The 24,972-nt window shown below is 38.7% G+C and overlaps 1 protein-coding gene across 3 annotated transcripts; it reads left to right on the top strand.

Moving 5' to 3' along the window:
• The first annotated feature begins 11,799 nt into the window (after positions 1–11,799).
• LOC121870671 (GDNF-inducible zinc finger protein 1-like) lies at positions 11,800–24,360 on the top strand. Of its 3 annotated transcripts, none has more exons than XM_042372591.1 (8): positions 11,800–11,914; positions 16,205–16,306; positions 16,730–16,915; positions 17,788–17,995; positions 18,540–18,787; positions 19,497–19,751; positions 20,249–20,452; positions 20,942–24,360. In XM_042372591.1, exons 2-8 carry the CDS (start codon positions 16,226–16,228, stop codon positions 21,206–21,208), a joined length of 1,449 nt encoding a protein of 482 aa, XP_042228525.1. In that variant the 5' UTR covers positions 11,800–11,914; positions 16,205–16,225; the 3' UTR covers positions 21,209–24,360. The 3 variants fall into 3 exon arrangements, with proteins under 3 accessions (XP_042228525.1, XP_042228527.1, XP_042228528.1); XM_042372593.1 differs by having other exon boundaries at positions 11,855–11,914; positions 16,165–16,306; XM_042372594.1 differs by lacking the exon at positions 11,800–11,914 and adding an exon at positions 12,075–12,144.
• Positions 24,361–24,972: the final 612 nt, after the last annotated feature.

Genomic DNA, 24,972 nt, shown 5'->3' with positions numbered 1-24,972 from the left:
AGAGAAAACGTATTTTTGGCCAAAAATCCTTTAAGGCTTTAGACTTACAATTTTTGTCATTTTCGGCCAAAAAATGGATTTTGTTCAAAATTTCAGTATAGGTCGTCACTGGGTGGTGACTGTTGCTTCTCTGACTGACACTAACTGGACGGGGACTTCCCTGACTGATACTAACTGTGTGGTGACTGTTGCTTGACTAACACTAACTAGAAGGCATTCATACGTAAATGATGTCACGTTACTTAAATTGCTACGAATTATTATGTATTGTATCCTTTATAATAATAATAATAATAATAATAATAATCAAGGATAAACGCAGACATATGAAAGTCATCTACGTCCGGCTTACATTGAGGAAGTACACGCGAGGAAAGTAGCAAATTACAAACAACAATAACTACAATACTCTAATTACCTACTTCCCCTTAGGTACTGTGAGGTAAATAACGACCGTGAGTTAGATAGTACTAATGAGGTAATTGAGTAGTGTAAACATGACTAGAACACAACCTTGGCTTAAGAGTCGGTTACAAAAAACTGACGACTGTTGATACATTACTAGGGTCTTTTTTAGTAGTTTATTGCTCCATTGAGACTACCAAGGACCACCTCTACTGGCCGTGTGTCATAGTGATGTGTGGTGACTTGCAGACTCTTCCTTTATGATGTTGATGGGCTGGTGGTCGTGTGAGGGGGTGACTTTATTATTATTATTATTATGCGAAAAAATTGTGTCTTACGTATACCAATTATGTTACCATTAATATTTCTTACACAAGATAATAAACTTGTGTGTCAGTCTTATGCCATACTTCTCGCTCAAACTTTAAAGACTTTCACTGTGAAATTATTGCAAAAATGTACAAAACTTCTGAATTCTTCAAAATTCTCATGAAATTCTTGTTGATATGCAGAGAAATTGTTCAGTTTGGGTTCCTCGCCAAGTTTAAATTTTGCGACGTTTTTTATATATATTTTTTAGTGACACTGAGAGAGAGAGAGAGAGAGAGAGAGAGAGAGAGAGAGAGACAGGCAAACAGACAGAAACAAAGAGAAAGGGAGACACTAAGACAGACAGACAGACAGAAAGATAAACAGAGAGAGGGACAGGCAAGCAGGATGAGGAGGGTGACGGGAGGAGGAGGGTGACGGGAGGAGGAGGTTCGTGTAGGAGAGGTCGGCAAGAGGCCACATCGTGCTGGTGGAACAACCCTAATAACCACTACTTCTTGTAAACATCTTATACCACCCTTATATAAACAAGAATCGTGTATCTTAAGTCCCCTTTATGTAAACAAGAACAGTATAATAAATCCCCTTCATATAAACATTAACTGTGTATAGTAAATCATCACTTGGCGTCCGATCTCTTGCCAATGTGGACGAGGTTGACATGATACAAAAACTCCCGTGCCCCGCAATCGTCTCTAAGGCAGTGTATACTTTGAGACACCCTGTAATTATTTATTGATGTGAATTAATTATAAGTATTTCTCCTAGTTATTGTCGGCAAACCTAAGATAATTCTCAGAAAGTAATTAATGTAATGTTTTACGATAATTCTTAGTTTGAAGTACAAGTGACGTCATTATCTATACAAACAGGTTTATAAACAATGTTCAGAGACGGTGCAGGTAAACAATGCACCTAGTCAGTGCAGGTAAACAAACAATGGTAAACAGTAAGTCAATTTAACCCAAGGCTAACCCAAGAAACACGTACATACATTAAGTCAGCTAAAGATGTGTACGTGTGTGCGTATTTTTGTCCCAGTATTACACACTATCACACACACACACGTATCTCAAACGCTAAGATTAACTCAATGACTTTTCCTTATGACCACCCCGGTACTCGTAACCATCCAATAGTCATGTAAAAGATGTTGTTTGTAGTGGTAGTCTCTCTCTCTCTCTCTCAGGGTCGTGTGGCGTCCTTCACCCGTAGATGGCGAGAGCTGGCACTTCCTTGTGTGACGTCACTCTCAAGGTTGCCAGGCCGACGCATGGTAACATTGCAGGCTTGGCTCCTTAAATCTTAATGATAATGTTTTCTTAGCCTTTGAAGATTACATACAATAACCACTTTAAATATGAGATAATATTATGAGGATGATGTATTCAGTAACGCGTGTCATCTCTGTTAGGTGGAAAGAATGTGATGTGTTTGTTTTTTGTTTTTGATTATGAAGATGTAAGTACTACGAATGGATTCATCTGTGTTAACTTTGAGGTGTTAATAGTCATTGCTGTTATCTCTTGGTTAATCAGTCTATTGTAGTATCACAATTCTGTCTAGTCATTGTAAAGATCATTCAGCCTCGGTCAGCACAGAAGCCTAGTGTCCTCAACTCTCCACTGCAGTGATGCTAATCTGTAAACATTCAGTAAATTTAAACTAATATCAGTTTACTTGATCGCTTGTAAACAAATATTAAACCTTCAGTATTCTCAGTGGTATAATATGGATTTTGAGACACTCGGGAACATAATTAAAAAATATATATATGGTTTGTAAATATCCAATTGTTTGCGTATCTGAATCGTGAACAAGCTTACAATAGTTTCCTTGTAAATATTTCTACTAAACTATCATCGTAAATCTAAATTCATAATTAACAATTCTTACCTAAAAGCTTTGACGAATTAAAACTACGATAGGGAAGAGGATAAAATAAATTAATAAAAAGTGAACATTGAAAAGAACGTCACATGTTATCTAGTGTAGCACAACTTTAATTTATTCCTGTTGAGTAAGGCTAACACCCGGAACCACCTTGCTTACACACACACACACACACGAGATAATCTACATCACCCAGTAGACCAAAATTGGCTTAGCTGCCACAAAAAACCATACCTAGATAGAAAAAAAATCACTCACACAAATAGTTTTATGTGTTGGCTGGTTAAACCAAACAATATATAAACCTTGTGCAAGTATTGAGAGTACAGTTTTGTTTCTGCTATCATATTAAAGGCACAAAAACCTTATAGCCTTCAGAAGGAGCAGAGCAGTAGCCGAATATGGAAGGTTTTGATCAAGGACGAACACATGGCAACCCTCCACACCCCCCCCTTCTCTCTCTCGAGCCAGGCAGCCCCAAGAGTGATGCCACATAACCATCAACCATATGTTACGCGGAAGTTAGAAACGGAAGGATTGTGTGTATGCCAACATCACCACGACACACACGACCAAGGTGACGCCGCAGTGGGAGATTTTCTTTATCGAGTTAAGTTTTTTGTCGTTTTAACAGGAAAATGAGACAATAATCAGTAAACAGGGTGAATTATCCGCCCTTGGTGCACCTGTTACTGTCGCTATGCTGTGAACCTGAATTATAAAGATGACTTGGCTCACACAGACAAGATAGATTGATAGATTCATTGATAGAGATAGCTTGACAGAAATATTGATAGATAGATATAGATAGATAGATAGAGATAGATAGATAGATAGATAAATAGATATTCACTAAAATCGCCATAGAAATTCACATTGGTCCCAGCAGGTAAACAAACAGTGTTACGTGCTGTAGTACTGTAGTTAACTTTACGCGATTTAAACCCACGAATGACTCCGTGACGTGGCTCAATGTTAAACTGGTCTGGTCTACACTGTTAACTACGCGACGTCCAGTTCCCCTGTTTGTTCTATATTGTATGTCACTGTTAATTACTTTTACTTTTATCCTCTTCGTCACTGATCGGCTCGAGCCGGCTGGGCGGTCGGTCACACCTGATACGCATTGCTGGTAAGTACTGGGCATGGACTGGCTCCTGAGTGTATCTGAACCTGCTCCAATGCTGGTCAAGTCTGGTCTTGAAACAGCTCACACTTGGTGCCGTCACAACACCCTCTGGCAGGTTGTTACAAGAGTTCACAACTCACTCCAAAAACTACGTGATCAGCACCACTAACTACGTGATCAGCACCTGTGTTAACTTCGGCGATTAACACCATTGTTAACTACGTGATCCACATCAGTGATATCCAAGCATTGTACTCTGTGAAAAGCGACTTATTTTGACCTAATAAACATTGGCCCACCCTAACTAGCTCCTCTTCCTTTCCTTCTCTTCCTATTCCTCTCCTTTCTTTTCCCCTTCCTCTGTCTCTCTTCTCTTCCTCCCTCCTCCCTTTCCTTCGTGGACGCCAATTTTAATATTTTATTTAACTAACGCTAGATGATTTTATTCAGCTCAGAGAGGACCCCATACAGAAGAGGTTAGTAGACTTAACTCCACTGAGTGACCTACAGTAAACACTTGGTTGCTAATATTACACAAGTCTCCCCCTTCCGTGCTCTCTGGTAAGGTGATGACACTCATAAAACACGGAATACTTTTGTTTACAGTATTACTCCTTAACTTTTGACTGCTAGACGTAACATTTAATAATACTGTTACTAAACTATACATCAGATAGGGCAACTATAGTTCATTTTAATACACCAATAATAATTTACAGTACATAATGTTGTAGGTATATGTGTACATTTGTAGTATATACGTAGAGTACACGAATCTCACTGATGTACTAGTCAGCTGTAGTACATTAGTGAATCTGTAGTGTAGTCGATAGATTTAATATTATATACCGCTTAGTCTTATGGGCTTTCAGTTCTATGGAAGATGAGAAGAATTCGCTGTATTTTTCGGAGCTTGACGAGAGTTTGTGGTGATGTAGGTTGCGGTCAGCAGTATCAGGTCAGGTCAGGTCAGGTCAAGGCAGTAGTAAAGTCACTTGGGTATTTAAGAATAGTTGTCATATATTAAAGACATGTTGTTTTTTGTTTCGTCTTCATTTAAGTGTTTGTTTGATCATAGAGGAAAAGTTGTGTAAGTAAACAAACAAGTAACTTACAAGCTGATATTTTTTTCACTTGTTTCGTCACTTGATTATTTGTTTGGATGGATATTGTGGTTGTTGATATGTTACTTGTATTTGTGGAGTAGTGTTGGAGGGATACGTGGTGGAGGAGGAACACACACATACAGAAATCCCGTCTACCTTGCCTTTCACTCCCCTCCACCCTCCTCCCTCCTTTCCTCCATCTCTCTGTCATCTGTCTCCCCCTCTTCCTTCATTCTCCCTTGTCTCCCATTTCCTATATTCATCCTAACTTAACCCAACCCTAACCTAACCTAACCCAGGTAGCGTAAGGGTATTTAATAATCAGTCAGGTGAAATAAGCTGGGGGTGTTAATCATCAGGTGATCCGATCTTCCTTTTCTTTATGTCAATAACAATGAAGGAAATAGGAGTCAGAAAGAATGAGGTCACAGCGGGAAGGTCACAGGAGAGGTCATAACTACTCTCTCAAGTGACCCAGCCTTGGAGGTCGGGGTCAAAATTATTTAAACTTTTTCCTCCTTCCTGTGTGTGTGTGTGTGTGTAAGGGACAAGATATTTATTTTCTTAACTATGTATATTGATTTTGTTTGTTTGACTATTTTCTAGCTCACTTTATCGACATCATAGTGTAGATAAAGTCACTCCCCGACGGCAGCTGTGTAAAGACGGTGACTCAACGATGATAAGATAAGATAAGAAGTGTATTGTATCAACACTCTCTCTCTCTCTCTCTCTCTCTCTCTCTCTCTCTCTCTCTCTCTCTCTCTCCCACTTATTTAGGTTAGGTTAGGTGTACAATCGATATACATTGTGTAAGTGTGTAACAATATACATAGACGCTCAGGAGGTATACAAGAAACATACAGAGAAAATACTACTCATTTAAATAACGCTTCTCACCACTAAATCTTTTAAGTTATGGAAATATACCATGATAAAGGTTCCATACCGTCTACTGTACTTCAAAACTGTGTAATGTTGGCGTAAGTTATGGTGCAATATCGAGAGGTGTACACAGGGCGTCTTTCTCCACTAGTCACCCATTAAGAGCGAGAGTTTTCTGTGATGGCCCGAGTGACGTCAAGATTGGAGTGTGGTGGCAGTGGACTTTTTGCCAATGAGCTTATTATTTTTTTAGATAGATAGATAGATAACAGGATAAGTTGATAGATAGATAAGAGGTAGTTGACAGATAGTTTGGTCATACAAGATTACATTGGTTCAGCATAATAGACCGTGCAGGTATACAATGTACCTAGACAATGTAGGTATACAAACATACGGGTCACGTATAAATATAGACGAAAGATATCATCACTTTATCGATTTGTGCCTTGATGTAATGTACCAGTAACACACCTGCATCTGCTCCCACACACACTCAATACTTAAATCTATGGACCTGTGTATTAATAATTTATGTACCGACGCGAGAAAAGGTTATTACTAACTATACAAATTGAGGTAGTGTAGTCTTATATCAATAACTTGACAGAGGTTCGTTAATGAGTTGATTAATATGTGGTTAAATAATAATAAATATTTATAATAATCAGTGTATTTATGACAATTTGCAGATGATCGACATATTTCACCATTTTACACGGGGATATAAAAGCAAGGTTCGTCAGCTCCAACTTGTTCCCTCTGCCGTGCCGTGACAGTAGTAACTCGTGGTAAATTTCGATTGTTGATGTGTACGAGTGTCAAGACATGGCTGAAGAAGGTAGAATATTACTTTACGATAATACACCTGAAGAATAATTACCCTAAGGCTACCTGTAGGGGTTAAGTTAAGCTAGGGTAGGTAAAATTAAATTAAGTTAGGTTAGGGTAAGGTAGGTTAAGTTAGGTAAGGCTAGGGTGGTTAATCTTTAGGTAAAATAAGCTAGGTTGTCTAATCTCTAAGTACTCTGAACAGCTGATAAATATTCAAATAGCATGATGTATCCTCCATAATTTTCGTAGCCTTCTTAACTAAATCCTTTAACCTTTATTTCACTCAAAAACTCGGAAAAATCTTCACCGAGTCACACACATATCAAGTCCTATTCTAATAAGCCTCTTCTTAACTTACTGGTATCTTAATTAGGTGACGCTAATGAGGGCGTGCGTCTTATCTACAGCGTTAACTCCCAGCATCCTTTTGGTGATAATGCCCCAGCCTCTCTCTCTCTCTCTCTCTCTCTCTCTCTCTCTCTCTCTCTCTCTCTCTCTGTTCCTTTGTCTGCGTAAGATGCTGTACCCCTTTTTGCTGGCAGGAGTCGATGTAAAACAACCCAAGAAACATTTGACACAGTTAATGAGCTTACATTGTACACTATGATAGAAGTAATAAGTTTACACTACTAGGATGCAGACGATAACACTGATAAACGTAATTATTATAAATATTATAAATCTTTTCCCTTTACAGAACGAACAGACAAGGCTCCTGAAAATGCACTAGCAGAAACGGCAACGACCTGTGTGTGTGCGTGAAAGGTGGAAATGAAGGGAAGTGAAGTGATAGGTTGTCTCATCACTGATAACTTTATACCAACTAATACATTCACCCAGATAAACATCAATAGGTAATCAATGAACAAGTCACCGCTGCCTTCACTTCAGGTACAGACCCACACAGGTAAAGCGATATCGATCTCACCTGTATATGAGTGTTGTATAAATAGTTACTGAATGGTTTAATGTATTGTTTGGGTCAGGTTACGTTACAAGAAGTCGGTGTGGAAAGGTCAGGTTAGGTTGGGTTAGAGTTGGTTGGGTTAGGTTAGGATAGGTTTGGTAAAGTAATCTTGGATAGCTAATTAGCATGTGATCCCATAGTTCAATATTCTTGGGCGTAAACTAGGATTTCATAAAGTCTAATGAATACTGTGTTGAAATGAAACCTTTATGTGTGAGCGAACAACGACACCAAACACGGAAGAGGTTACACACACCTCTATCTATAAGTACTAAGAAAGATGTCCAGTATGTATAATAAAAATCGATCATATATTCATAAAAACAAACATTCAAATAACATCAAATGGTTATGTTAGTAATAAAAAGAAGTGAAAATTGGTTTATGGAGGACAAACGACTCGGAAACAGATAGTGAACAGCGAGATTGGTATCCCCGCATCCCCTGAGCAACGCTCTTGTGCATTATGCAGAAGACCCGACAGCAGCACCCTTATCCACTACCTCCTAAGATGTCCCCACACACAACGCTTCCGTGACGCCTGCTGGACCACCACTCCACGACCCCCTGACGGAGACACGATGATCCTCCCCATACTGGCCAGATATTATGTAAATAACATTGATTATGTGTTAAAGGAATATCCTTCCTCCTTAGGCTTTAGTAAGCCCCTTTATAATATTTATACTGTATATACTTGTCACACTTGCCAGATGCTTCTGGTGTCATTGTACAGGGGTACCTAGTGACAGCACTAGGATCCCGCTTCCTCTATCAAGGAATAAACAATTGAAATTGAATTGAACAGACTATCTTGTTCTGAGTCGCCCGATAGGTGGTGCTGGTAGCCCTGAGTACTGGAGCCCCAACATGCTGCCGTCGAAGGTAGGAAGCCTTAAGGGAAGCCTCTCAATAATCTGAGATATGGATGTACAGTATATGTGCTGAAGGTTCCATATCCTCGCCTCCACAACTGTCTTAGTTAATTAGATTGGGCTATACCCTAACGCAACCCTAAGCCTAACTTAACGCTAACCTCACCTAACGTTAACCTAGCCTAACCACCCTAATACTAGATACCTGTGGGGATTAAGTTAACGTTAGGATGGTTAATCTTCAGGTGAGAGTAGTCACAGCAAGACCTCCTTAGGTAACGTTGAGTCGGTGCTTAAGTGGTGTATGTTCGCTTTCATAAGATGTTCACAATACAAATCTACAATGTCTGTGTGTGTGTGTCTGTGTGTGTCTGTGTGTCTGTGTGTGTGTGTGTGTCTGTGTGTGTGTGTGTGTGTGTGTGTGTGTGTGTGTGTGATAAAAGAGTTCGTCTATGGTGATGAGTAACATGAAAAAATCTAACGTAAGGAAAATCAAGGACTTGACTTGAGTCACACCGTGAACGCCACACCATATATAATTACACTTCAGTATTTTAATTATGTTGTCAATAGATAATTTATAATGAATAGAGACACGAATAGCTGAAATCTCTTAGCGTTGATTAGCTGTGAAATGCTAAAACACTCCTCAACGAAACAACTTACAGCATTATTATTATTACTTATTTCTAGTAAGGTAGAAAATTAGGAATATAGTGTTAATGAGGAGGCGGAGGAGGGACTAGCATTCAGCATCCCCCCACAAGCTGTACTGTACAGTATGTTGTCCATGAGGGGATAAACTCAGCCAGGCAGGAGGATACAGGCGCCATCGATCGCCTATTACCCCAGCCCACCACCTACCTCCTCCAGTCCCTCCATATACACTACACTACAGTGACGTCTATACCAAATTTCATATACACTAATTTCATTGTTTTGTCTATGTTTATAAGGCACTGAAACTAATAGTATATGTTATTGAAGTTTGTATTGTATTGTATTTATTAACCTTTTTTCTGCTGTTCATCAGATTAGTTCTGAAGTATTATTGTTTTGTTTGTTATAAGTTTATCAGTGGTCTGTGTTGATGTGTAAGTGATCAATTTATTTATGAGGTCCAGCAGTCTCGTTATCGACGCATTAGGTGGAAGTCCCTGTGATTGTCTGTTTCTATAAATGTTCTTACGTTGGCCGGACACACGCGCCGCTTGACAGGAAAGGTATTAGCTTGGTTCTCCCATGGTCTACTAGGGCCACTATTAAGGCAGCTAGTGTCATTAACGCACTTAATTTGGTCAGTGTCCACATAGTAGGGTCTGTTTTTGTGTATCCTTAACTATGGTCCTTTTATCGCTGGACAGCGGTAATAATAGGAGTTATAAGAGTAGTGAAAGTAATTATGGGGAGTGATAAGAATTAATGTTGTGTACTACGCTAGGAGACGATGGTGAGTCAGCTCGTGTCATAATGAGGAACAAGGCGTGTATAGTATATGCTGAATTGGCTTGACGTTCACTCAGGCAAATAAACTGTATCGAGTTCAATTTTCAATTTCAATTGTTTATTCCTTGATAGAGGAAGCGGGATCCTAGTGCTGTCACTAGGTACCCCTGTACAATGACACCAGAAGCATCTGGCAAGTGTGACAAGTATATACAGTATAATTATTATAAAGGGGCTTACTAAAGCCTAAGGAAGGAAGGATATTCCTTTAACACATAATCAATGTTATTTACATAATATCTGGCCAGTATGGGGAGGATCATCGTGTCTCCGTCAGGGGGTCGGGGAGTGGTGTGTATCGAGTTGACGATTATAGTCCTTACCTTGAATAACTCTCAACAATGAATAACATCTCTGGGGAAAAAATGTAAACTTCATGTGAAGATACGAGATGTTAGATGTCTTCTGAAAAATAAAACCAGGAATAATTCTTAATAGAAAGTGTATATTGTTCAATGGGTCTGCAACTTAAGATAGGCTTTTTAATAAGGAATATATCCCTTGAATGTGGCAGTCGATGTACGTACAGTATATTGGGAAGAGTTACATCAAGATCAAGGTTGGAGGGATACATCAATAAGTAATACTAATAATATGAGTTGGTAAATGTTTAGATGTACGAGTATACTGTATTAAGTAAACTTACATTAGTCGGTAAAGTTACTTCTCTAATCTCTCTTTCCATTCACGAGGTCTTAGCATTTAATGCCCTGAATCCATACTCAACTGTTTCCCGGCATTGTAAAACAGAATTAACAGACTTAATAAACTACTGGAATTCTATGTACGTTTTCAGTATAATGTTTTCCATTGCCCCTCCCGTATTTTAGACAACCTTTTCAAGCTTGGGCGAATGAACTAGTGGTGTGCGCGCTCTGCCAGTGTCGTGTGTCAATTTCAAAAGAAGAGAGGGCCCGGGTGGGAGCCTTTAGCGTTGGTCTACTCCATGCGGTAAGAGGCAACACTTGTGTCTGCTGCGTGTGTTAGTTTGGGTCTGCTTGTTCGTGCAGGTGCGAATGTATGTTATTATATATTCATTACTAGTTACTCAGCATCAAAATATGCTTTGTTTTTTTACTCAAGATTGTCCCTTGCTTGTGGATCACGTTTATATCATGAATATTATATTTAAACATTCTATTTACTGAGACGGGTCTTTGTGTTAATATTTTCAATGAACGATTTTTTATAATAATGAATATTTTAAACTACAAGAATATCTTCAGTCTTCGCTCTCACACTTCAGGGATGGAACCAGGAGCTGCTCGCGGGCGGCGGGCCTCTTGGTGTTCCAGCTCGTGAACACTGCAGAGTCGTAGACAGTTACATTATTTGTTTAAATTTCCTCTTGATATTTTCCGCTGTTCCTAAACTATTTGAAATATAAATTTGATAATATATTGAAAGCTTGCAGAAGTCACTATTTATGGGCAAAAATTATATGACGGGACGTGACTGAGTGGTGCAAGAGTATCCTAGCCGTCGGTTGTGTGGTGTGAGGTGGACATGTGGGTCGAGGATGGCGGGGTAGCGTGCCTGGCGTGGCCCCTCCACCCTGGCAGCTGCAGGTGGTGGTCGCGGCGGGTTCTTTGTTCGGGAGGACCCGGGGAGGCGGGGACCTGGGGAGGCGCCAGCCACGACCCCCCGTCGTCAGGAGGCAGACGTACACATGTACACAGAAAACGGTCAACTACACGACTACAGAAAACGTACTCGCACGTGGTCCGATCATTTATGAAAACAAGACCTTAAAATCTGAACATTAGTGATCAGTGGGTATGTTATTGTTTCAAATGAAGGAAAGAATGGTTGACATGTCGTACATGTGTGTTCATGACGACCTGGTGGTCTTAGAGGAGTGTCCTGGCGGGTCAGGTGGCGTGGGCGCGGCGGTGGTGGCGGCGAGTGTGTCTCAGTACACTCGGCGGGGCCTGCTGCTGCTGCGCCCACCGCTGGTTGTGCGTCCACTACTACTCAATCTCAGGTATTTACACTATAGAACAACGCCGATTTCCTGTGATTTTATACAGTGATTGAACCTCATAACACCAAGTCCACACGGTGTTGAAATGGGGTGGACGTTGGTAGTGTACGTCATTAAATAATCGAAGGGCGTCTCTGCCCTCGCCTATCGGCGGCGGCGGTGGAGGTGGCGGTGTTGGTGCTACTAGTGGTTGCGTGAGACAGGAATTCGACGCTCACACCTGCCACCACGTATTGGTCATATATTTATATAAAACGTATTACGAGCATCATGTTGGGCCCAACAAGTGTGTGATACAGGATGCTGGGCGGGCTGGCTAGTGTAGAGGAAGTGTGAGGTGGTGATGTGTAGACGCTGCAGGCGGCGGTGGCGGTGCAGGTCGTGTTGTTAGTGATGACGCCATATTCATGCGTCTTGGCGTGGCCTCTATCCTCCACTCTGATTCCACAGTTTCATATATAACTTTTTATTTATTTTACATATGAAATACGTTTGAAGGCATGACCTAACCTGTTGCATAGTTGAGTAGAGAAAACAGTGGGTAGAGCTTTCACTGGCTAGTGGGGGAGGCAGTGTGGACCTGACAGGGTGCAGCACCCAGCCTCAGGGTACCTGGGTCCTGGGGGAGGGAGGAGGCAGGGCAGGCTCCTCTGGCTTCCCTTGGGGACCCTCCCAGCCTTCACCTCCAAGCTAAACATGGCTGGGTGTGGTGTTAGCTAAACGCACAGTAGTGCATCAGTACATTACAGTGAGAGTAAAGCAAGTTCTCTAAATGATTTTGGTGCCATATGATATATTTTGTTGAGATATATAAAGTGAAAATGAACGTAATAGAGGCGAAGCAGCTACAAATCAGTCAAGTTTGTTTGCTAAGCCATGTGAAGTACTTTTTTAGTAGTTTGTTGACATGAGGTTGTGTATGGGAGGCCTTATAGTAGTCAAGATTTTGGTGTTGTGGAGGTGGACCACAGGCAGGCTTATACAGGGTATACATGTTATAAAAATCTTTAACCTGAGGAGATAATATTTGAGTGAATTTACTCTAGAAAATCCTTATTTATGATAGAAAAGTGTGGTTTATTAGGGTAAAGTTCAGGTTGAGTTGTGTGTTTTGGTTAAATTGTAGCAGTGACTTAATGCCAAGATATTGTTCCCACTAAGTAAATCCACTTCAAGTAAGATTTTGTTATTCATTTTATATTGAATTAATTATTATGAAGTGGTAAACAGGTCATGATTTCTGTGGTTTTAGGGGTTTGGTAATTTGGCAAAAAGAATCTGAGAATGTCACCAATTATGAACCACTGAGCGCTGTAATGGGAAGTGCAAGTCACATCTTAAATGAGCACAGAGCTTAATGCAATTTTCCATAATTAACTTTTATTTTTATTGAAATCATAAACAAATAAGAACATAAGAAAATAAGGAGTCTGCAATAGGCCGGTTGGCCTGTGCATGACAGCTCCTGTCGAGAGTTACTACCACTCTCTATCATCCATGAATCTATCTAGCCTCCTTTTGAAACTTTCCAGAGTTCCAGCACTTACTACAAATTGCTAAGCTTGTTCCACTCGTCCACCACCCTATATGTGAACCAGTTTCTTCCTATCTCCCTCCTAAACCTAAATTTATCCAACTTAAATCCGTTGCTCTGAGTCCTATCCTGCTGTAAGCTAAGAGGAAAACACATATTAATGCTCAAAACTGTGAAAAGTATATAGTACTACTGAAGTGTACAGAATTATCAGTAAGAAATATTTTGTTTATGTCAACAAAAATCCAATTGTTTGTGTTCACTTTATTCGATTACTATAGATCACTGAACAATATGGTTATTGTATCCCCTGTGTGTATTTGGGTCATATGCACTGTGCCACCTCCTTGCCTCCCCCCATGTTTTTAGTACTGTAGTGTATTTGATAATTAAATACCATTGTTAAACTGTTACCAAGTACTGTATAGTAGAGTATGCGGAACAGTCATTTAAGTTTCTGGTTGCTCGTGGAACACAACCTTCAGGCACCAGCTAGCTCTAAGTTTTGAAGATAAATTAATGTTATCAATACAGTAAAATAAGTTAAAGTGTTATGGAGTATTAACATTTGGTTCAGCAAGATGAGGATAGCATAAGAACATACGAATGGAGGAAATTGCAGCGGGCCTATTGGCCCATACTGGGCAGTCCCATTTACACCCAACCCCTATTGCTCATATATCCACCCAACCTATGTTTGAAGCTATCCAGCATATTTGAGTTATTGATGATATTTGGTAACTTGGTCCACTCATCCACTACTCTGTTTTCAAGTAAGATGATGCAGTACATCTTTAGACAAATGGTATGAGTTAAAGTCTTTCGAAGAGCTCTGTACTGTACTGTTTTAATAACTTTATTTTGTGCATTTGAGGTCAGTTCATGTCGGTCATTAGCCTTGTTGCGTGTCTTGTAGTTTATGTCGTAATACTGTACAGTGATAATTGTGTTCATGTAGGGATCGGGTGTACAGTATAGTACTGTACTGTATTTACCTAATGGCCACTCAATAGAAGTGGTCATGCCAAGGGAAGGCCAGTGGCCTGTGTAGGACCCCTCCCTCCCCCTCTCCCACACAGCACTGTTCTCATTTCCACAGCTTGAGCTGGTAGATTGTTTCATAGATCTTCCATCCTTTATGTGAAGAAGTACCTTACAGTATTTACTTGTGTTTGTTCTGCTCGATAATTTGATACAGAAATGTACCGAAAAGGATGGTAAAGGTCAAATACAAGCATGTAGATACAGTACTACTGTATATAGTATCTAATAAATGCACACAATAAATTACTGTATTGTCTTTTCTAATGAATAGAACAGTACTACATGGACATTAATTAATAATAGATGCTTGCCAAAAATATTGCAACTTAAAGTGGACTGTGGGAATGAGGTGAAAAATACTCAATTTATCATGTAAATAAAAGTTAGGTTAGGTCAGGTCAGGTCCTTTTCGGTCCCTTGCAGTACAGCACATTACGACTTGAAGGGTTCCTTCACTCAAGATTGGCATCCCAAATACAGTATGGTACAGTACCTGAATACATAAACATACTTTACATTTCTTTAATAATTATGCTACTGTCTGCAACAACAAAACACGGGTTCATAGAACAAAAATATATAGAATTAAATCTGCTCTAACGGCATGTGGAGTCACCAGACTAGCCATCAGTACCCGAGGCATACAATAGGAGGAAGTGTTCTACCACCCCACTGCATGTTAATTATGGGGTGAGATCTCTGATATTGCTGCCAACTTAGAAACGGACAGTACAGTGAATCCTCCTTTAATTTGTTAGAGGGAGGTTTCACACTTAATGGACCCTTGATATAATGTTCTTTCATCTCTATATAGTTCATTAGATGGAAGTTTCACATGTAACGGTCCCTCGATATAACGGCTTTTCACCTCTATATTGCTCGTTAGATGGAGGTTTCACATGTAACGGACCTTCGATATAATGGACTTTTTCCATATAGTCCGTTAAATAGAGGTTTTACTGTAGACAGGAGAACACTTACCAAATCCAGTGACCCATTATATATATTTCACTGCTTGTCTAATAATGTACATGAAATTTATTGAACAGGAAAATTTAAGCATCTGGTTATATGCAGATTTCATGAGTTATATCAATTCAGAAACAACGTCGGAGAAGTTTCAATTTGAGAGCGAACACATATTGGTGGTTTTATATTAGAAAAGTGTAGATTGAAGAAGGAAATATGTTAGGTTAGAGTTATGGAAGAGTGGTACAAGTGAACTAACACCTTGGCTAACTGGAACACGTTGGGGAGCTTGAAATAATGGTTAAACATATATGAGTGGTAAATAACCCCTACAGACGTTATAATGATGATGACTGGTTGGGTGTAAACATGACCTCCCTCGAATAGGCCAATGATATGCCAAGCGGAGTGTCCTTTATGCTTTTGTTACTCCACCTTAGAGTAAGTTAGGTAGGCACGTGTAAGATCGCTTCTGTGGGGTTTATTCTGGTGCTCCTTTATGCCCAGTCATTGGGATTGTTCAGGGTGTAACAGACATCCATGTGGGAGTTGCATATACCAGTACTGTGGTTTTTGTCATTGGTTTGATTGGCTGGCCTTCCACATAAAGCCAAAGACATATAATTGATGGTTATTTTTACTCAGTTTACTTCTAACATGAAATTAAATCCACTGAAAGAATGATTGACAGATATGTTTACAGAATGATGGTGGAGAATTTAACCAGACTCATCTCTCTCTAGGCAACGGGTCGTGAGGACAGAATGGAGGAGGGCTACCTAGCACTACGATGGAACAACCACAACACAATTTTCACAAAGATCCTCACCCTACTGAGGGAACAGGTGTGTCTCACGTCTACAGTTTTACTCTCATTTTATTCGTAATGTAAAGATTAAATTGTTGCTTTAAAGCTGAGCAGAGTGATATATTGTCAGGCAGTGTCTTGTTTAAATTAAGAAGAAGGCTGTAAATAATGTTGATTAGTGTAAACCTTTGGCACTTGTAAATACTGATCTCTTTAATGTTCATTTCTTAACACATTGGGTATTTCTAGGCACCTCAGTACACATTCATTTTTTAAGGATCTGTTATCTAAACCAGTTGTGTCACATGTTCCCTACCTCCCTGCACAAAAAGGCTTGAAAAAATACCAAATGCAGTATACCTCTGTGACATTAAGAAAACACACCATTTTGTTACATTTCAGGCCAATTATTACACTAGTTTGTATGTAGATCTGCTTACCAGGGTTATTTCACCTTCAGGAGGCATATGTGGATGTGTCGTTGGCGTGTGCCGGAAGGTTGTATCCAGCTCATAAGTTCGTGCTCTCAACATGTAGTGATTACTTCAAGGAAATGTTCGCCAAAAACCCCTGTAAGCATCCAATTGTATTCATGAAGGATGTGTCTACTAAGGATATGGAGGCCCTTCTGGATTTCATGTACAAGGTTAGTTAATTTTATTTTTAAATGTCTGTGTGTGTGTGTGTGTGTCCTTGTTCTGGTTACCTTCATTATAACAAAAAGAGGCTTAATAATTAATTCATGGGGTTTTGATAATACACTTGACAGGTTTAATTATTTTACTTGAGAAAGGATTAAATTATTGGCCTTTAAATTGTTAAAAATATAATCCTCAACGGGTTAATCATCCTCAGAGGTTTATACCATCCTCAGATATTTAAACCATAAATTACTTCAGTAAGGGTTAACCCATTATCCTATTATGGTTAAAATTATCATCCTCAAAGAGTTTAATCCATCCCCTCAAATATTTAAGCCATCATCATTAAAGGATTAATTATACACCTTTATATTGTATACTTTAAGTAACATTATAACTACATCAGAGGTGAATTCTGAAATTGGCATCGAGTAATGTACTGTGCTGGTTCAGGACACGGCACTAGCCAGCACACAACCACTGTCACTCTGGCATCACTAATACTTCTTTGGGTTCTTGTAGTAGTCACTGTGAACTTGCTCCTGTTTCCTGAAATACAAACATAAGGAAAATCTTAAATATTTGTATACCGGTAATGTAATACAGGGAAAAACACACAAACACGAAATAATTTAGCATTTTGTTACATTCATTCCTAGAAAAATTCAGACACAACAAGAAGTCACATTTGTTTAAACTTGTTATTTATTTAGTGCATTTAGAGTAATTTTCAGCCATAGGTTTAAAGTACTTTGATATTTTAGTTATTGTGAGGGTAAATGCTTCAAAGGTATTGTCAATGTATAATACTTACTTGAGAGTACCGGTAAATGTTCCAGCGGTATTGTCAATGCTTAAGTTTTTTGTTTTGTTTCAGGGGGAAGTTCACGTGCCCCAGAGTGAGTTGGGTTCTTTGCTACGTACTGCAGAAGGTCTCCAGGTGAAGGGTTTGGCAGTGCCTGATGACTCCCCTCGTGGCTCCTCCTCCACCCCTATTGTGCCTTCCGTTCCATCCGTCCCACGCTCACATCCGCCCACTCTTTTGGCACCTTTACCTATGCGAGGAAAGCGCAAAAGACCGCCAGGTAATTTGTTGCAAAGATTTAGCCTCGCCTGTCGTTAAGTAGATATCCCAACTATCCCACCTCACAGTTAATGAATGGTGTAAATGACCCAATTATTCCACTTCACCAGTCATTAAGTAGATGTCCCTAAAAATTAACCTTGCAAGCCATTAAGTGTTGTAAATGTCCATGCTATTCCACCTCACCAATCATTAAATGTCGTACATATCCCTTATTAGTTTGGTGTGAAGTAACGAAACAGCCACAGTACAGCGAATGTTTACTGTACTGATTGAAGTAATAATTCTATCATTGACGTAATTAAAATCATGTGATACTTCTTTATTGAACACTGTCACTCCTGCTGTCTTGGTAGGGGGTGTCAGAATCCTTCATCCATTGAGTCATATTGTCTCAAACAAAACCATAAAGATACATTTTGGAGCGAGTGTACAGTACCACCTTGGTTGTGTAAATAAATAATGAGCGAGCCAGATATTTGGTTTCATACGAGGAATATCAGACTGTAGATGAAATAACGAGATGGTGTTTACTCTCCCCTCAGAATCAAATAGAAAAGATGACCCTCCAAAGCTGACACTGCGACCTGATCTTGGACCCCCAACCCCTAACCGCACCCGCCAACGTAACCGGCCGACAGGCATGCCAGAACTGAAGAGAATAAAGAAGGAAGATCACAAGGTTGTAGGTGTTAGGGCCATGGAGCCAGGTGAAGTACCCAGGTCTCCAAGTCCAGCAGCCAGCAGTCACAACAGTGATGACCCACCAATAAACCACACAGACAAGATAAAGGTGGGTACCATTATTTTAGCCTTTAAACAACAGACATCAGCGCCACAAGTTAGCCGTAGGGGCGGTAATCATCATCAGGGGAAGTTTCATTTTCCGTGAGTTACATATTTGCACATATCTGGGGAGAAGGGAATTCTTAACTGCCAGATAAGATTTAAATTTACCAGCATGTTTCATATAGGAGAAAGTGGGTCCTCCTGGCCTTGTGATCTGCTAGGAACTTGGTGGAGCCCACTTTTATAGTCGAGTTAGAGAGCCGTGTTATAATACTAGGTAGTGTTACAAGCAGACACGAGCGACAGAAATAGTACTGTAGTCCAGAAAATCATTATGTTAGAAGCCATAATAACAAGGGGCTCAGTTTTTTGTCACAGCATACCAGCTTAGAGTGTTGTTGGTGTGATGCTGCCACAGTACAGTAGTCCAGGTTGTCTAAATGATATATTTTTTTTATAATTTGTATGTTACACTGAAAATAGAGTATAAAGATGAAAGAAGATTATGATGAAATTCAATTTATAAATGTGACGATGTTGAGTTAGACATTATGTTAAATGTTACTGTTTGATTCAATGATTAGCAGTTTAATTTTCCTTAACAGGTTTGGTGTATCTATGCCTGTTTAGACAGTGAAATAAGTTATTAATTATAATCTTTTCATTCTACATCTTACCGTACAAAGTCTTGGTTATTTTCATGATCACTACAGACCGAACGTCCAGATTATGTGAAAGGTGATGAAGACGCAGACCCGGAGGAAGATGAAGGGGTCGCTGGTGAAGGTATGTCGGGGGATGAAGAACAAGATGATGATGAGGATGAAGAAGAGGAAGATGATGAGGAAGAGGAAGATGAGGAGGAAGGAGGTTTAGGCGAGGGAGAAGGTCTTTCTCACGGTGTTCTCTCTGATGTTGATGCCTTCGAACAATCCAACTCATCCTTACCAAACTCTGACATATCAACGGTATGTCAGTCAGTAGACGAGAATCTTTATAAAAACGTACAGTAATTCCTCCCATTTAAGAACAGTTTTGATGAAATTTAACACAAATGGTCAAAATCTTCAGTGAGATTCCATTTATTGTCATTGACCATTGTATGACTTCTCTGTTGACCGAAACATTAAAAATACTGTATCGTGTTTTTATGTTTGATGGTCTTTTATTTTATTTCAATTTGATTGGTCAGAGTTCTAGAGCATAGGTGTTCATTTGTTTTGTGGCCTCTTAGTGATCTTGTTGGTATGTTGGTCAGGTACTACAATACAGTTACTTAGAATCAACCTGAAGAATAGCCCTCTCAGCTTATTTCTGGTTTCTTTATTCAACTTCCTTTCATTGTCATAATAATTGTTTCAGTATATTTATCTTACTTAAATATAGTTATTTCTTAAGGGTTATAAATTAAGTTTCTAAATGAGGCCCAAAAACATAGTGACAGGTGTTTATTGATTCATTCTAGACCGAGCTATTACAAGTTGATTTAAGTGAAGATGGAACGCAGTTTATCATTGGTCCTGGTGGCTATGGGGAGATGATGTCAAGAACATCTTCCTTGGCTGGAGATGAAGAGAGAAATGGTGATAGAGAGCAAAAGAAGCCATTTGTTTGTCCTCTCTGTGGCCAGTCCTTCACACGCCGAGATAACCTTGCCAACCATATCAAGGTAAGACATCTACAATAACATCTTCTTTGGTTATATCCAAGTACAGTATTACATGCCTCCGTTAACCCTTAAAATGGATCACTTGCATTTTAAGACCAAGTGAGATAATTATGTGCTCTTTTAGTATGTACAGTAGAATCACTTCCACTTTATTGTCAATTGGCTGACATTGGGGCAGCTGGTAAATCTCTTCTAAATTCTTATATATATATATATATATATATATATATATATATATATATATATATATATATATATATATATATATATATATATATATATATATATATATATATATATATATATATATATATATATATATATATATATATATATATATATATATATATATATATATATATATATATGTGTGTGTGTGTGTGTGTGTGTAGTGCGTGCGTGCGTGCGTGCATGTTTATTAATGTGATTTCATTTGATTTGACTTTATTTATTTATTTATTTATTTATTTATTTTTTTTTTTTTTACAGACCCACACCGGTGACCGTCCGTTTATGTGCCAGTATTGCCACAAGTGCTTCTCAAGGAAAGACTACCTGAAGCAGCACGAACGTATTCACACAGGGGAGAAGCCTTATGCCTGTGACATCTGTGGTCGTGCATTTACCCGTAAAGAGGGTTTAACTGACCACATGCGGTGCCATTCAGACTTCAAAGCCTTCTCTTGTGAGACCTGTGGTAAGAGCTTCAAGCAAAAATGTGGTCTGCGTTTCCATAAAAGGAATTATAAGCACTAGCCACCTGAGAGGTCTGAACACCTACAGAACTCTCTCAACAAATGTATGCTTATTAGAGGCATTTCACTCATACACAACATGCTGCTTCCTCAAAATCATTTAGTGTGTTAGTGAATTTCTTTAAATTTTATTACCAGCTAAGACAAATTTGATGAGTGAATACGGTTGATGTAATAGTTTTGTACGTGATCACAGTCCAGTGTATGTTTTTGGATATATTGATGGTTTGTGTCATGTCTTGCAGTACTTGTTCAATTAGTTTTATATTATGTTAATTTATTTTTTTTTTTATTGATTTGGACTTAAGCATTTCTATAATATTACCTCATGAAAGTCATTATTTTTCTTAATTGAATGATTGATCCAAGTGTTGGGGTAAACATTCTGAGGCCAACATACTGTGTGTGTGTGTGTGTATATATATATATATATATATATATATATATATATATATATATATATATATATATATATATATATATATATATATATATATATATATATATATATATATATATATATATATATATATTTGGTATATACACACACGCACAGTATATATATGGATGGATTATTGGTTTGGTCGGCCATCCATTGTCCGTCCATCCATCCAACACCCATCATCTGTCTGTCTGTGTGTGAATGTATCATATTTTTCACTCATTAAGAACTACACTACTGGTTCAGATCTGGTGAAACGAGGAATTTTCTTAGGATGGCAACTTTTCAAATTGAAATTGTTTTTGATGTCGGCTTTTGTCGTCCCAGACAGACGTTAAGGCCTCGAGGGCCCCCGTGTCAGTCCGTCTGAGTGACTCACAATGGTTTACTGTCCGTCCGTCCGTCCAGCCGCAGTCTGTCTGTTAGATTTTTCACGTCTCCAACTTCTTAAAAACAGTTGACTCAGTGTTGCTGAAGCATTGTTGAAAAGTCATTGGATGGTTCCCTCCCTAAATTGTCTGACATCATCATCTGTCACCTCAGGTGGATTTTAGAGCCTCGTGTGTTGTGTATTTCCCTGCCCTCGTCTTCCTGGTTAAATTCCTCTTTGTGGTATTTCAGAAGATTTCTTTTAGGATCTCAAATCCTCTTGTGGTAAAAATTCCTGTACTTTATTTTAAATATCTATTATTTTAATAGATTTTCGTTTGGTCCTTTATTTGGTTTTTCATTTGAATTTCTCATTTCTCATTTGTACGTCAGCGCTTCAATGTATTGGCCGATATTCACCTGAGTGACGGAATAAGTAAACTTTCATTGTTGTGAAATCCTTTGATCTATAATCAAAAGTTTTAGTCTACATGTTCACGTACCTGTGGTTAGGATGTTTCACATTCAATTATTATTCACTGACATATCATAATAGGACATCTTGAATATAATTTATGTTGTATTTGTCCAGTTTGGATGCCAGTATCCCCATAACCGGAATCTGATGAGGGTGTCTATGTTTAAGAATTATTTATGCACTATATCTGATCTCAAATGCATGCAGCAAGTGTGAAATTACTTGTTTTGAACTGTTAAAGCACAAGTCAGTAATGTAAGTCTGTTCACTGTGTCAGGAGTTGAGTCTCACACTATGCTAAGTCACAGTTTTGGAGCTGTGTGTTGAATTAGTTTGTATTTACATAAGTACATTCTCATTTCTTTGGTTTTCATGGACCACTTTCATGTACAGCATAAGTAGCACAAAAGAGACTGTTCACGTTCAGTCTTTTACCAGTTTATTTTGTTGCAATGGAAATAGCTCAAGATTTGTTGAAAGAACTTGTCAGTGTTGATGTTACTCTGATGGTTATGCACATATGTCACAAGACACTCTTGTAATGTTAAAAATATTAGTTAGGAAGAAGAAAGTGTTTATACAGCAGCCATTGCTACTCAGTCTATAGACAAGGATAACAGGTCAGGGTTTCTGGAGGGTTTTGAGACATACAATGCAAGGTATAGTTTTATGGCAGGCTGAATGTTTTACAAAAGGCTGAGTGTGAACTGCACACACACACACACATACATATGCACACACTTTTTTATGTGAATGTGTGTCTTTACATAGTTTGGAGTACTGTATCATTTTTTTCTTTTTTTAATCCCATATTGCAAACCTTGGTGCCCCACAGAGTCAAACTTTTCAAAGACACATTATTGTACGAGTACTTCAACATTTATGTCCAAAGGAATCCTGATAATGATATAGAAAGGTTACTGAACAACTTTCATAAAGGAATTGAATATATTGTTGCCCTTGGGTGGAATATACTGTTCATGGAGAATAGGACTGGATATTGAAGGCCATGGTCGAGGAGGATTTAATGAGGTGCATAGTAACAGTTATATAAGAACTTAAATGGGATAAAGAAATAGATTTTAAATGTAACTCTGGAAAGGGTGTTCAGTTCTTTACCTTTTTTCCTCGGAATTTCTTAGGATAGATGTAGACTCAACTACTGGGTTCGGTTCCTTGATTAACCATCCTCAATTTTCCTTTTCTCAATGTGGTCTTATTGCAAATTTCAGTTTAGGCAGGTTATTAAATTGTTACTATTTATCCCCCAAGTTCTTTGTCACCTGCCATTCATCATCCACTGTTACTGTTTTAATAGATATGATTTACTGCAGTCTTTGTCCTGCAATGGTTTATCCTCATTGGTTCGCACCACCGAGTATCACCCATTAGCTGTTCAGTACGTCGTCTGTCTACAAAAACTGCTTGACTCCATACTGTTCAGTCACACACACACTGTTGAGTCCTGGATGTCCATCTCCCTCACACATAGTGGCTTTCATTCCTTCCTTTAGCTCATTTACCTATTCCCCATCCATCCTATCATCCACCTCTGAAATACTGTATACTGTACATGTTTTCCAAATTCTTCACTCTCTCATTCTTTCAAATTCTATACCAGCTAAGTACACCTTTGTCACATTACTATCCAACTCTTCTTTCACTTCTGCTTTTTTCTTATTTCTATGTGTATTCTGTATTTAACTCATATATTTTTGTAAAGTACATCATCTCTGTTGCTCCTAATACACTTCTTCTTCCTGTTGCAGCCAGACTGTGCTTCACACCACCCATATAATGCTGGGTCGGGGATTCCCCTTTACATGCCCAGTTCTGCATCTTTTTTTTTTTTACAATTCCCTCTCAATACAGAACATTTTGTCAGTACTCACCTCAGATGCCCTAAAAGGTTATACAGTAATATCAAAATTCATGAAGTTTCTTAGGGATTTTTCTGAAGCTTTTTTAATTATTGATCTTATGTGTAAAATCTCGCAACAGAATAGGATGCGGTATCAACGGTTCACAGTAGCTATTATAGGGAGGTGTTTGGTAAATACTGCGCAGTGTAGAGATGAATTAGGTGTAAGGAAGAAAGGACATGGAGTGTTAGTACTAGAAGATGCGTGTTTTACCCTCACCTTAACTCATCACTTCCATAAAACATATAATTGTTTGTCTTTTTGAAATTAACCCTTCAAAGGTTTCAGAACCAGACCTCATAAGATCTCTGCAGTAAGTAAAAGCCCTACAGGTTGCATTATTGTCTTTTTTATCTTTATTATCATTAGTCAAATGTCACAGAAGTCATATATGATCAGTATTTATCACTTAAGTTTTCAGGCTAGCTAATGTAAGTTGCCATCTTGCTAAATGTTAATGCAGCCATATCCTTTTAGTTCTAGTGAAGAAAGGATTAACTTTTTTATTACTGTATACACATTATAGTGTTGTGAAAGAGGGAGCATACATCTAC

Source organism: Homarus americanus, unplaced genomic scaffold (assembly GCF_018991925.1).
Source record: "Homarus americanus isolate GMGI-L3 unplaced genomic scaffold, GMGI_Hamer_2.0 scaffold56333, whole genome shotgun sequence".
NCBI lineage: Eukaryota > Metazoa > Arthropoda > Malacostraca > Decapoda > Nephropidae > Homarus > Homarus americanus.
The sequence above is the reverse complement of the archived record's forward strand: the minus strand, read 5'-3'. Positions and strand labels throughout refer to the sequence as shown.

Bases quoted from the DNA above. Each gene is read 5' to 3' on its own strand.
- LOC121870671 (XM_042372591.1), top strand. From the start codon at position 16,226: ATGGAGGAGGGCTACCTAGCACTACGATGGAACAACCACAACACAATT. The intron at 16,307-16,729 runs GTGTGTCTCACG...TTTCACCTTCAG, and splicing joins TCACCCTACTGAGGGAACAG to GAGGCATATGTGGATGTGTC. The intron at 18,788-19,496 runs GTGGGTACCATT...TGATCACTACAG, and splicing joins ACCACACAGACAAGATAAAG to ACCGAACGTCCAGATTATGT.